Source organism: Polypterus senegalus, chromosome 11, assembly GCF_016835505.1.
Source record: "Polypterus senegalus isolate Bchr_013 chromosome 11, ASM1683550v1, whole genome shotgun sequence".
Taxonomy (NCBI): domain Eukaryota; kingdom Metazoa; phylum Chordata; class Cladistia; order Polypteriformes; family Polypteridae; genus Polypterus; species Polypterus senegalus.
In genome coordinates, this window is record NC_053164.1 from 42002001 (window position 1) to 42016023 (window position 14023).

At 37.8% G+C, this 14023-nt stretch overlaps 1 protein-coding gene across 6 annotated transcripts in view; it reads left to right on the forward strand.

The window, feature by feature from the left end:
• LOC120538880 (erlin-2-like) overlaps positions 1 to 14023 on the forward strand; it is a 56748-nt gene that overhangs the window by 16553 nt on the left and 26172 nt on the right. For all 6 annotated transcript variants that reach the window (XM_039768460.1, XM_039768456.1, XM_039768457.1 and 3 more), the window contains exons 4-7: positions 4850 to 4931; positions 5381 to 5427; positions 9620 to 9681; positions 12389 to 12514. In XM_039768460.1, the coding sequence (XP_039624394.1) occupies positions 4850 to 4931; positions 5381 to 5427; positions 9620 to 9681; positions 12389 to 12514 (317 nt within the window). The remainder of the gene's footprint in view (positions 1 to 4849; positions 4932 to 5380; positions 5428 to 9619; positions 9682 to 12388; positions 12515 to 14023) is intronic.

Here is a 14023-nt window from a genome sequence, read left to right on the forward strand (position 1 = left end):
TCATTTTTTATTAATAAATTAACTTCTGTAGGTGTATTGTTCAGTAAACGTAAAATACTAAAATAAATAAAATTTCCTTAAAATACACGCTTTAATAAAATACATGCAAGAATATTTATTCATAATGTATATGGCATAAAAGACAATAAAATGCTCCTCATAATTACAAGCTGTCATATTCTTTAGTTTTTCTGTAATGTACCTATCTGAAGCACTGCTCAAGTAAAAAAAGTAGTTTTCACCATTTCTCTAACAAAAAAAAAATATATGTATATACAGTATCTATATACTGTATATAATTCACTAAGGCAAGACAACCATGGAAAGCACGCCGGAAGGGGCGTGGATTCACTAAACGCCGACAAGTGAGACACCTATGGCGCACGCAGGAAGGAGCCACGCCCACCAACTCCAAGACCATTGGATACGACAACAACTCGCAGGGCCACGCCCACCAACTCGGATGCGACGACACAGAAATTTATATTTCATCTGTCGTAGAGGCCACATGCAGCGCAGGTCAGGTTAATGTCATGTGCATGTCATGCACCACCGAGCTACGTTGACTGTTCATAGAGGCATGTTTCTCGCGGAGGTGAATCGCCATATGCAGCGTGTGAAACGGTTTGCGAGGGGTATCCCATGGGATCCTTAAAACAATCCTTTACAACTGAGGTTAAAGCACAATGAAGTAAGCAGTCTTTAAAAACCGACTTTTCGGTTCGACGCACAACCGCATGCACCATAGCAAACTGTTTTACACGCTACATACGGCTATTCACATCCGCGACAAGCATGTGTCTTCTTAGATGCTCCTGCAGGAACACGGAAGACGTTTTCCTTCCCACCAACACTCCTTTTTCACCAGCCGGCGTCTACCCTCGCTCTCTAGGCATTCACACTGCCTGCCCATTTGCCCAGACACAAAAACTCACCGACCACCCAGTTAGTCCCTTTCGTCTGTGGTGAGAGTCCACATGCACGTCTGAGCCACACAGCGTTTGTTATGCCACGGATTCACTATTGTGTTGTATTTTGCTCTCTCCAGAGTTCCATCTTTTCATTCACTTACTGTTGTATTCTCACACCAACCCGTTTTAGACATCCGTGTCTTTCCAGAAGTGTTTAGCATTCAATAAATAATTATGCATGAGATTGACCGTGTGTCTACCCAGCGCAGACATGTGTGAGTAAGCCGTTGAACCCCATTCGGGCTGCAAGCTGTAGAATTCCCACTAAGTGTGACTCATACACTCCCATTCATGGATTATATATAGAAAAGCAGCCAAAAACGAGGGGTATCCCATGGGTTCTTTAAAACATTCCTTTACAGCTGAGGTTAAAACACAATGAAGTAGGCTGTCTTTAAAAACTGAGTTTTCGGTTACGACGCACAACCGCATCCACCATAGCAAACTGTTTTACACACAGCAATTCGCATCCACGACAAACATGCGTCTTCTTTGATGCTCCTGCACTTTGTTCACAATCCCCTCCCACCTCGCTACTACCGTGGTCGGGTGTCTTGGTGGATTATATATAGAAAGCCAGCCAAAACCGCACAGAGCAATGAAAAGTCTAGAGTTCCATCTTTTCATTCACTTTCTGTTGTATCCTCAAACCCTCCCTTTTTAGACAACTGTGTCTTTCCAGAAGTGTTCAACCATCAATAAATAATTATGCAGCGTTTGTTATGCCGCGGCTTCACTATTGTGTTGTATTTTGCTCACTCCAGAGTTCCATCTTTTCATTCGCTTACTGTTGTATTCTCACACCAACCCGTTTTAGACAACCGTGTCTTTCCAGAAGTGTTTAGCATTCCACACTCTGCGCCATGCACCCCCATCCCTCCGTCTGGCAGGAGGAGGCGCGAGGACAGTCCGCCAGTTTTCAGTCACGGACGATTGTGTGTTGGTTCGTTCCGTGCATTGTTACAGTGTTGCTTTTCTTGTTGATTTATTACATTACCGATTTTTCAAATGTTAATTTTCTCCCTATGCTAAAAAAATCATTAAAAAACCGGCCTGATTATGAGGTGTAAGGTACGCCGCGGGTTGGCTAGTATGTATATATTCATACAATGAATTAATTAATATTGCCAATGAAATGCTGCTTAAAATGTGAATATACATGCACTTATACATATACACACGTGGACAAAATTGTTGGTACCCTTCAGTCAATGAAAGAAAAACTCAAAATGGTCACAGAAATAACTTTAATCTGACAAAAGTAATAATAAATAAAAATTCTATGAAATTTAACCAATGAAAGTCAGACATTGATTTTCAACCATGCTTCAACAGAATTATTTAAAAAATAAACTCATGAAACAGGCCTGGACAAAAATGATGGTACCCCTAACTTAATATTTTGTTGCACAACCTTTTGAGGCAATCACTGCAATCAAACGATTCCTGTAACTGTCAATGAGACTTCTGCACTTCTCAGCAGGTATTTTGGCCCACTCCTCATGAGCAAACTGCTCCAGTTGTCTTAGGTTTGAAGGGTGCCTTTTCCAGACAGCATGTTTCAGCTCTTTCCAAAGATGCTCAATAGGATTGAGGTCAGGGCTCATAGAAGGCCACTTTAGAATAGTCCAATGTTTTCCTCTTAGCCATTCTTGGGTGTTTTTAGCTGTGTGTTTTGGGTCATTGTCCTGTTGCAAGACCCATGACCTGCGACTGAGACCAAGCTTTCTGACACTGGCCAGCACATTTCTCTCTAGAATCCCTTGATAGTCTTGAGATTTCATTGTACCCTGCACAGATTCAAGACACCCTGTGCCAGATGCAGCAAAGCAGCCCCAGAACATAACAGAGCCTCCTCCATGTTTCACAGAAGGGACAGTGTTCTATTCTTGATATGCTTCATTTTTCCGTCTGTGAACATAGAGCTGATGTGCCTTGGCAAAAAGTTCAATTTTTGTCTCATCTGTCCATAGGACATTCTCCCAGAATCATTCTGGCTTGTCCACATGTAGTTTGGCAAATTCCAGTCTGGCTTTTTTATGATTTGTTTTCAACAAATGGTGTCCTCCTTGGTCGTCTCCCATGAAGTCCACTTTGGCTCAAACAACGACGGATGGTGCGATCTGACACTGATGTTCCTTGAGCTTGAAGTTCACCTTGGATCTCTTTAGAAGTTTTTCTGGGCTCTTTTGTTACCATTCGTATTATCCGTCTCTTTGATTTGTCATCAATTTTCCTCCTGCGGCCACGTCCAGGGAGGTTGGCTACAGTCCCACGGATCTTAAATTTCTGAATAATATGTGCAACTGTAGTCACAGGAACATCAAGCTGCTTCGAGATGGTCTTATAGCCTTTACCTTTGACATGCTTGTCTATAATTTTCTTTCTAATCTCCTGAGACAACTCTTTCCTTCGCTTCCTCTGGTCCATGTTGAGTGTGGTACACACCATGTCACCAAACAACACAGTGACTACCTGGAGCCCTATATATAGGTCCACTGACTAATTACAAGATTGTAGACACCTGTGATGCTAATTAGTGGACACACCTTGGATTAACATGTCCCTTTGGTCACATTATTTTCAGTCTTTTCTAGGGGTACCATCATTTTTGTCCAGGCCTCTTTCATGAGTTTTTTTTTTTATTAATTCTGTTGAAGCATGGCTGAAAAGCAATGTCTGACTTTTATTAGTTAAATTTCATAGAATTTTTATTTATTATTACTTTTGTCAGATTAAAGTTATTTCTGTGACCATTTTGAGTTTTTCTTTCATTGACTGAAGGGTTCCAACAATTTTGTCCACGTGTGTATAATCATTTTACGCCATGAATTGCATTACAGCTTTTTGCTGTTAAAATATACATTTGCTATATTTATACAGGTGCTTTTTTTTTCTTCAGTGTATCTACTAGACATTTGTGATTCTTGAGGTGTAATTATAAAATATGGATTACCATTTCAATTATCTAGTGCTTGTTTCTTACCAAAACTTATTCTGTATGAAACAGCAGCAAATAATAAACACAGTGCAAATCTTTTAAAAAAAAAAAGCCTATTGTTTACTAAGCAGCAATTTCAGATTCATCTTTATTTTTGCTTTTAATCAATTAAAAGTGTAAGCTGCTGGATTTTAAACAAGCTTGCTGTCCAAACTCAAGTGGTGTCCGTTTTAATTTAAAGGACAAAATAAAAAGGTCTGAATTCACTAATGTAGCTTTTCTTGCCATTTGTCTAGTTGCACAGGATGACTTTTTTCAATTTATTACTTCACTTTTTTTAACGTAAAGGCTAATATACCAATCACCTCTTGTTCACTGATAAAACAAGCTTCCACTCACTGCTCTTTGTTTACACTGCAGCAGCTAATTGGTTGGAGCAGCCCTAGTACTTAGAATGACTTAGGTGGCATATTCCAGTAGGTAGATCCAGACACACTGTGTTTATCAACCTTGGAGAATCTTGGAATTCCTTAAGAAGTGCCAAAGACAGTTGCTGCGCATAGGTTTATCTGGTTTGTTCAATTTGACAGGTTGCCATTGCTGTTCTCATTAAAAAAGGATAAAACGTGAAGTTAAGTGTTTTATGTTATCCAGTAAATCTAATAGATTTACTACATTTTATAAAATATGCAAAATACTATTTTCAGAAAAAAACTTGCTTTCTTCATCTTTTGTTGCCTTGTAAGGTACTACGTATCTGTGATGATATTAAATGAAACTGTTAATAAAATTATTTTGAGCATTTCTGAATATTTATTGTAATGTTTTTGTGTTCTGGGTACTTTTATTTTTAACTGTGCTATATTTGTAAATGTGTGTAATGTTATGAATTTGTTAAGAGAAATTCATCATATTATTTACCTGTTTCTTTCCATAGGGGTGGTGCACTGCTAACTACAATCAGTGGGCCCGGCTTTCACCTCATGCTTCCTTTTATTACCTCATTCAGGACCGTGCAGGTAATACATGTACTGGATTACTGCATCTCATAGATATCTCAATGATGAGATCCCATTCATGTTTTGAAAGCTCTTTGTGGATCTTGGCTTTTGGAGTATGTTGAAAACAAGAGGATATTAGAATAATCCTACAGGAACAGTCAAACATTATCTGAGCTCAAATAGAGCCACTTTAATTGATGTCAGCTGTATACTAACTACTATTTGAGATAAGACATATGCTGATTGGTTGATTCTGAATGCAGCGACATCCTTGATTATTAAGGGGTGGGTACACTAATGCAACCATATTTTTGTTTATTTTTTTCCTTTTTTCACTAAACAAAATCCGATTTGCTTTGTACTTCTTTGTATATACTGTATAGCAGTTTTGCAGTAAAGGTAAAGTTGTTATTTATTTATTTTTTTTACACTTTGGCTAATTTTTTTGGGCATTATTTCATTTACAGACAACCCTGCAGACCGATGAAGTAAAAAATGTACCCTGTGGAACAAGGTAACAGGCCCCCCACATTAGTAGCTTTTATTTTTTAGGGTTCCTTATATCTACTGTTTGTGAAAGATGGGTTGGCGAAGGTAAGAGAGGGATGGAAAAATATTAAATATAAACAGAGCAGTGCATGGAAAAACAAAGCTTTTAAAATGAGAAGATATGCATCTCCCACTGTAAAACCACTCTAAATTAAATTACCATTGCAATATTTCCAGTACTGTTAATGTATTATAATCTTCTTCTTCTTTCGGCTGCTCCCATTAGGGGTTGCCACAGCGGATCATCATCTTCCATATCTTTGTGTCCTCTGCATCTTGTTCTGTTACACCCTTCACCTGCATGTCCTCTCTAACCACATCCATAAACCTTCCTCTTTTCCTCTTCCCTGGCAGCTCTATTCTTAGCATCCTTCTTCCAATATACCCAGCATCACCCCTCTGTACATGTCCAAACCAACGCAATCTTTCCTCTCTGACTTTGTCTCCCAACCGTCCAACTTGAGCTGACCTTCTAATGTACTCATTTCAAATCCTATCCATCCTTGCCACAACCAGTGCTAATCTTAGCATCTTTAACTCTGCCACCTCCAGCTCTGTCTCCTGCTTTCTGGTCAGTGCCACCCTCTCCAACCCATATAACATAGCTGGTCTCACTACCGTCCTGTAGACCTTCCCTTTCACTCTTGCTGATATCCGTCTGTCACAAATTATTCCTGACACTCTTCTCCACCCATTCCACCCTGCCTGCACTCTCTTCTTCACCTCTCTTCCACAATCCCCATTACTCTGTACTGTTGATCCCAAGTATTTAAACTCATCCACCTTTACCAACTCTACTTCCCGCATCCTCACCACTCCACTGACCTCCTTCTCATTTACACACATGTATTCTGTCTTGTTCCTGCTGACCTTCATTCCTCTCTTCTCTAGAGCATATCTCCACCTCTCCAGGGTCTCCTCAACCTGCTCCCTACTATCGCTACAGATCACAATGTCATCAGCAAACATCATAGTCCACGGGGACTCCTGTCTAATCTTGTCTGTCAACCTGTCCATCACCATTGCAAATAAGAAAGTGCTCAGAGCCGATCCCTGATGTAATCCCACCTCCAACTTGAATGCATCCGTCACTCCTACCGCAGAACTCACCACTGTCACACTTCCCTCATACATATCCTGTACAACTCTTACATACTTCTCTACCACTCCCGACTTCCTCATACAATACCACAACTTCTCTCGAGGCACCCTGTCATATGCTTTCTCCAGGTCCTCAAAGGCACAATGCAACTCCTTCTGGCCTTCTCTAAACTTCTCCATCAACATCCTCAGAGCAAACATTGCATCTGCTGTGCTCTGTCTTGGCATGAAACCATACTGCTGCTCACTAATCATCACCTCACTTCTTAACCTAGCTTCCACTACTCTTTCCCATAACTTCATGCTGTGGCTCATCAATTTTATTCCCCTGTAGTTACTACAGTCCTGCACATCCCCCTTATTCTTAAATATCGGCACCAGTACACTTCTTCTCCACTCCTCAGGCATCCTCTCACTTTCCAAGATTCCATTAAACAATCTGGTTAAAAACTCCACTGCCATCTCTCCTAAACACCTCCATGCTTCCACAGGTATGTCATCTGGACCAACAGCCTTTCCATTTTTCATCCTCTTCATAGCTGTCCTTACTTCCTTCTTGCTAATCCGTTGCACTTCCTGATTCACTATCTCCACATCATCCAACCTCTTATCTCTCTCGTTCTCTTTATTCATCAGCCTCTCAAAGTACTCTTTCCATCTGCTCAACACACTCTCTTCGCTTGTGAGCACGTTTCCATCTTTATCACCCTAACCTGCTGCACATCTTTCCCAGCTCGCTTGCTCCCTCTGTCTAGCCAATCGGTAGAGCTCCTTTTCTCCCTCCTTAGTGTCCAACCTCTCAAGCAACTCATCATAAGCCTTTTCTTTAGCCTTTGCCACCTCTCTCTTAACCTTGCACCTTATCTCCTTGTACTCTTGTCTACTTTCTGCATCTCTCTGACTATCCCACTTCTTTGCCATCCTCTTCCTCTGTATACTCTCCTGTATTTCCTCATTCCACCACCAGGTTTCCTTTTCCTCCTTCCTCTTTCCAGATGTCACGCCAAGCACCCTTCTTGCTTCACCCTTACTACATCTGCTGTAGTTTTCAAGCTGTCTGGTAACTCTTCACTGAAACCCAGTGCCTTTCTCACCTCCTCCCTAAACTCAACTTTGTAGTCTTCCTTTTAACTTCCACCATTTGATCCTTGGCTCTGCCCTCACTCTCTTCCTCTTCTTGATCTCCAGCGTCATCCTACAGACCACTATCCTGTGCTGCTTAAGTACACTTTCCCCTTCCACCTCTTTGCAGTCTTCAAGCTCCTTCAGATCAACTCTTCTGCATAGGATGTAATCTACCTGTGTGCATCTTCCTCCACTCTTGTACATAACCCCATGTTCCTCCCTCTTCTTAAAATACCTATTCACCACAGCCATGTCCATCCTTTTGGCAAAATCCACTATCCTCTGACCTTCTTCATTCTTCTCCTTGACCCCATACCTACCCATCACCTCCTCATCTCCACTGTTCCCTTCACCAACATGCCTATTGAAATCCGCTCAAATCACCACTTTGTGTCCCTTGGGTACACTGTTCATCACTTCATCAAACTTACTCCAAAAATCTTCTTTTTCGCCCATTGCACACCCAACCTGCGGTGCATATGCACTAACAACATTCATCATCATAACTCCTACCCCATTTCTCCTCCCAGACACACTATGATAGAACAAATTGAATCCACCTCCGATCCACCTGGCCTTACTCCCCTTCCATTTAGTCTCTTGCACCCACAATATATCAACCTACCTTCTCTCCATCATATTGGCTAACTCTCTCACCTTACCAGTCATATATTATAATGTATGGTACAAAATAATTAAAGGACAGTAGCAAGTAAATGTTCAGTTAATATGTTAATTGAAAATAAATGTTTTTATGTATGTGTTCTGTGCAAAGGTTGCACTTGGACCACGCTTTTAAGGGTAATGTTACACATTTCAAGTTTCCTTACTCACTGGGCATTAACATTACAGTAGAGTGTCGTGTACAAGTTAAACCACATTTGAATGCTGATTGGATGGTTTATATCTCATTTTATAATAAACTCTTTTTATTTCTCAACTACAACTCTACTAAAGCTAGTAATAATACAAAACAAAAGCAGTGTTCAACCACAATGGCTGTGGCTGCCTTCAATTAACATCATTGAATTTGAGGGAAGTAAACACAAGCCGTTGAGTTTGTCTGGTAAAGCAGGAGCTAGACAACAACCAGTTTTGTTTTTATTATCATCATATGAGCAGAGACATAATGGAAACTGGGAGCGAGACAAAGACAACTTGTTTGATTTTTTAAAATGTGATAAAGTACCTACCAGAGTTTTACGAGTAGTCTAATACAATATGTTAAAGTGCAAGATCATCAACAGTTACTTCTTATGCTGGATGGTTTGTGGTCATTTACTTCAAAATTTAACTTGTAAGTAATAGTTAAATCTTTCATCTGGAACCATTTTTTATTATATTAATTACTTTGTCATCTTTTAACAGAAATGCATAGAAACATTTGTGTTTGAAAACAATGCACCATTTCAGAATAAGCAATCTTACTTTAACTCATTTGATTCTGATAACAGTCTGAACTAAGATACTTGGATGACAGTATAAAATATAAAAGAATGAAGGAAGTGAAACTTTTTTGGAGATATGATCAATGCCTTATTGTAAAATATTTATGGATCGGTTATTATTTTACAGTAATGATATTCATAGCATACTTTTTTCTTGGCCTTTGGTGGGCCAATAAAGTAGACCATAGTTATGTAAACTCTCTCTGCCCTCTTATATGTGTTCTTGATGATAATGCTTTTGTTGATTGGAGTAAATAAATGTGTTTTCACAAGTTAACCCCATATTATTTTTCATTGTGAGACTAACAGTATTATATTGCATGTTACTACCACTTTAAGTGATGACGATTGCATTTTCAGAAAGACGGTTATAAATGGCAGCAGTGACATTATAATTTGACAGTTGACCTAATTAATTTTTATTTTGACCCAAGTTTCATGTTACGTTTTTCAAATTGTTCTGATGCACCTTTCTTCTTTCAGTGGTGGAGTGATGATATATTTTGACAGAATTGAAGTTGTAAACTTTTTGGTGCCATCTGCTGGTAAGACGTTGTTTTGTCATTCAAGATCCATCCATCCATTACCCAACTCGCTATATCCTAACTACAGGGTCACGGGGGTCTGCTGGAGCCAATTCCAGCCAACACAGGGCACAAGGCAGGAAACATACCCTGAACAGGGCGCACACACACACCAAGCACACACTAGGGGACAATTTAGAATTGCCAATGCACCTAACCTGCATGGTTTTGGACTGTGGTAGGAAACTAGAGTACCCGGAGGAAACCCACGCAGACATGGCGAAAACATGCAAACTCTATGCAGGGAGGACCCGGGAAGCGGGTCCCCTAACTGCAAGGCAGCAGTGCTACCCACTGCGCCACCGTGCCGGTCATTCAAGATCAATAGGGATCAATAAGGGTACAAGCCTATGGGAGAGACAGTGTAAAGATAAAGGATGTTTAAATACAAAGTCAACTACAATTCTTGTGCTTTCACACAGTGCGCTATTATTAAAATATTTATATTGGATGGCTTGGTTAATTTTCATTAAAAGTTACTAGTTTAATTTTGTATTGCAGAAAATTTGTGATTTCTTTGTGATTTGCTAATAATATGGGCTTTCTGCAAAAATTAAGACTTTATGACATTTTTAGTCTCATCATGTTAGATTTACCATGTTTTTTAGATTCTTAGTTACATTTAATAACACTGCCCTCTTATGCTATTTTAGAAGAATGATTTTCAAGCTTTCTGCTTAATTAAAATTTTGAGACAGCTGAAAATCTCCCAACTTCTCAGCAGCCTTACTAGTAGATATCCACATAAGTCATATCCTATTAGAACCCAATATGCTTGGAGTTCACAAGTACCATCAGACTTTGGTTAAAATAAATATAAAGCAAGAGAAATTAAGATCATTCAACTGTATTACATTTTAAACATAATTATTGAATGTCTCTGATTAGACATAATGTAATTTTCTTTTTAACTTTCCTCCTTTGCCTTGTTTTGGTGACTTTTTACAACATTATACATAAGTATACACTCTCAAGAAAGAGTGGTTTTCACTCTGGCAGACAGTTTCGTTTTTAACAATCTTTTAATGTTGAAGGGGTTATTAGTGCTGTCTCACAACTTCAGGTATGAAGGACTGATTCCCCACACAGTCACTATTGTATGGGCTTCTGTTTCGTCCTATGTTTCAGCAGTGTGCATGTCGTATAACTTAGTCTAGTGAGGTTGTGTGCTTCAAATTGTTAGGAAATGTGCCCAGAACTTATACCAACCTTATACTTTTTGATGTTGGAATAGCCACTGACCCCCACTTTACTTTGTACCAGATAAAACATTAAAAAATGTGGAGTATTTTTAATTGTAAAATTAAATTCTGTAATTGATATATAATTATATTTATTTCACTTCATTAACTTAAAATGTACAATTTACCTTTTCTAGTCCTGATTATAATTGGAGGATTTTGAGGAGGCAATTTAAGACATCATACATTAAGTATTTACCACTTTTTGTTAAAAACACATGCAGATATGTGTTAAGTCTGCTTGTAAATTTGAGTTAGAAGCAAAAATTGCCAAACATCAATTCCTCAAACAGTATTTTATAATGCATTTTAAATTACAGTATAGGGGTAGATCTGTGAAATGGCAATACTAACCCTGGGGCCCCATGCCATCCTATACCTATAATATAGTTTGCCATAAGCACAATACATATGACTTCTTTTGACTACTATGGATTTTCCGTTTCCGTCTTTTAGATTTGTAATTCTAACCTCTGAAACAATAAGTGTGATGCAAAATACAAAGTCATCTTGATATTTGTCTGATATATTTCACAGAAGGGCTAGCATATTTTTCAACCCAATCATTCATCAGACTGGTTAGCAAAGATTTATGTCAAATTCTGGCATTCATGTAAACTTTGGAAATACAGTTGAAACTGTTATAATGAAAAAGTATACTGTATGATCTAGTACAGTAAAATTAATTTGGATGCTTTTTTTTAACTTTTCAGATATTGATCATTCAGACCAATAAATTATTTACTTTCTTTTTTGAATATCCATCCATATCCAACCCGCTATATCCAAACCACAGGGTCACGGGGGTCTGCTGGAGCCAATCCCAGCCAGCACAGGGCGCAAGGCAGGAAATAAACCCCCGGGCAGGGCGTCAGCCCACCACAGTTTTTTGAATATGTTAAGTAAAATTTAATAGTCTGTGATCACTGTGTTCCTGAATTAAATATGAAAATGTTACACTACAATGTTAATGTTTCTAGATATTGATGATAAAGAATGGCTAAGTTTGAGTACTATTGATGTCGTACTGTATGTTATGGTTATACTGTACTGCATTAAAAAGAGATAAAAAACTAATTGTAATAATAACAACTAATTTATGTATACTTACTGTAAATATCTAATGTCTTTTAATGCTAGAATCATATTTTTGTAGTCTATAAGCTGCACTGAAATGTATTTCTCATCTCCTAGCTTGATTCTACCATAGCAGCATTTAGTTTGTAAATGCCAGAATGGCATTTTTTTAAAGGAAATATCTCTAAATTTTGGAAGTATGTTGTTATGTTGCTAGTAATAGTTTTCTTGTTTGAAAGAGTTTCCTCTATAGCTAGTAATTATTGTTTTTATGCATATATTTATAAAAGCAACATTCTTCCCTGTTATGTTTTGCCTATTAAACCCCTCCTGTTCTGTTTTCTGTCCAGTGTATGAAATTGTGAAGAATTACACAGTGGATTATGACAAGTCACTAATATTCAATAAGGTCCATCATGAGCTGAATCAGTTCTGCAGTGTGCATACACTTCAGGAAGTCTATATTGGTCTATTTGGTAAGAAAAGCATGAGAAGATATTAATTTCATTTTTTTGGCTATAGACAGTTATTAATGTGACACTTTGTCAAGCTGTCATTGTACAATGGGACAGAATATTCCATTGTTTTTACATATAAATATATATATATTAAATTTAAAGGTATTACACTTCATTTACACCTTCCTTAGACATATGTTATATATATAAATATATATACTGTGTACACGATCAGATTGTGATTCAGACTACAAATGTATTGATATATATATATATATATATATATATATATATATATATATATATATATATATACACATACATATACAGTATATTTTATTAAAGCTGGGAATTGATAAAAATGTAATGAATCACAACATTGTATGTAATTAATTCTGATTAATCACATCTAACATTAAAATATGTAATCATAAAATAAGTACTTAAATAATGAAGTAAATCACAAAAATAATATATAATTAAAACAAGGAAAAAAATTAACAGCATAGCTTACATTTAAATAATGACCTTAAACCTGAACCTAAAATATTACTTGAGAAAGTACAACCTGAATTTGAATGCCTTCCTAAAAGGTAAAGCACCTACCTAATCTTTTTAGTTAGCCAAAAAAATGTGTCATTTTGCTTGGCTTTTCTCTACATTCATAATGGCTAACATAGTACAACACCCTAGTACTACTAAGCACCTACAAAAATTACAACAAAAAAAATCTTGCATTAATTCTCAAACTGGCATAGTATATAAAACACAGACGTCTCAAAGAAAAACTAAACGATTAAAACAATTGTAGATTTTGAATGTACTGCTAAAGACTGATTTAATTGGAAGTGTAAGCATCTCAGAAATGGGCATACATTAAAATTGTATTAAAACTGTGCAAATATTATCCTCAATTGTTCATTTTCATCAACGACTTGAGAATTATACTCTATACAAGTGTATTTCAACTGGTGCACTGTGGAAATAATAGTGTAGTGCCCCTAGGTACTGACCTGAAAGAAGCACACTCCTCAGAATACACTTTAGCAGCCAGGGGAATTAGAACATTAGAACACTCTAGACGAGAACAGGCCATTCAGCCCAACAAAGCTCGCCAGTCCTATCCACTTGTTTCCTCCAAGAAAACATCAAGTCGAGTTTTGAAAGTCCCTAACGTCTTACTGTCTACCACACTACTTGGTAGTTTATTCCAAGTGTCTATCGTTCTTTGTGTAAAGAAAAACTTCCTAATGTTTGTGCGAAATTTATCCTTAACAAGTTTCCAACTGTGTCCCCATGTTCTTGATGAACTCATTGTCTGGGCTCCACCTGCAGAGCCAAGGAACAGTTCATAGTGACAGGGGACGTACATTATTTTGGCCGAATTGTTCATAAGCAGTGCCCAGGCTAATACTCAAGCCTAGGATTCTGGGGCAGTATGTGACTTTTCCATCACAGAAAATTTAAGTACTTATTTAATAAATAATAATAATAGTCTATAGTCTTTTTTAACTGAGCACTTTCTAT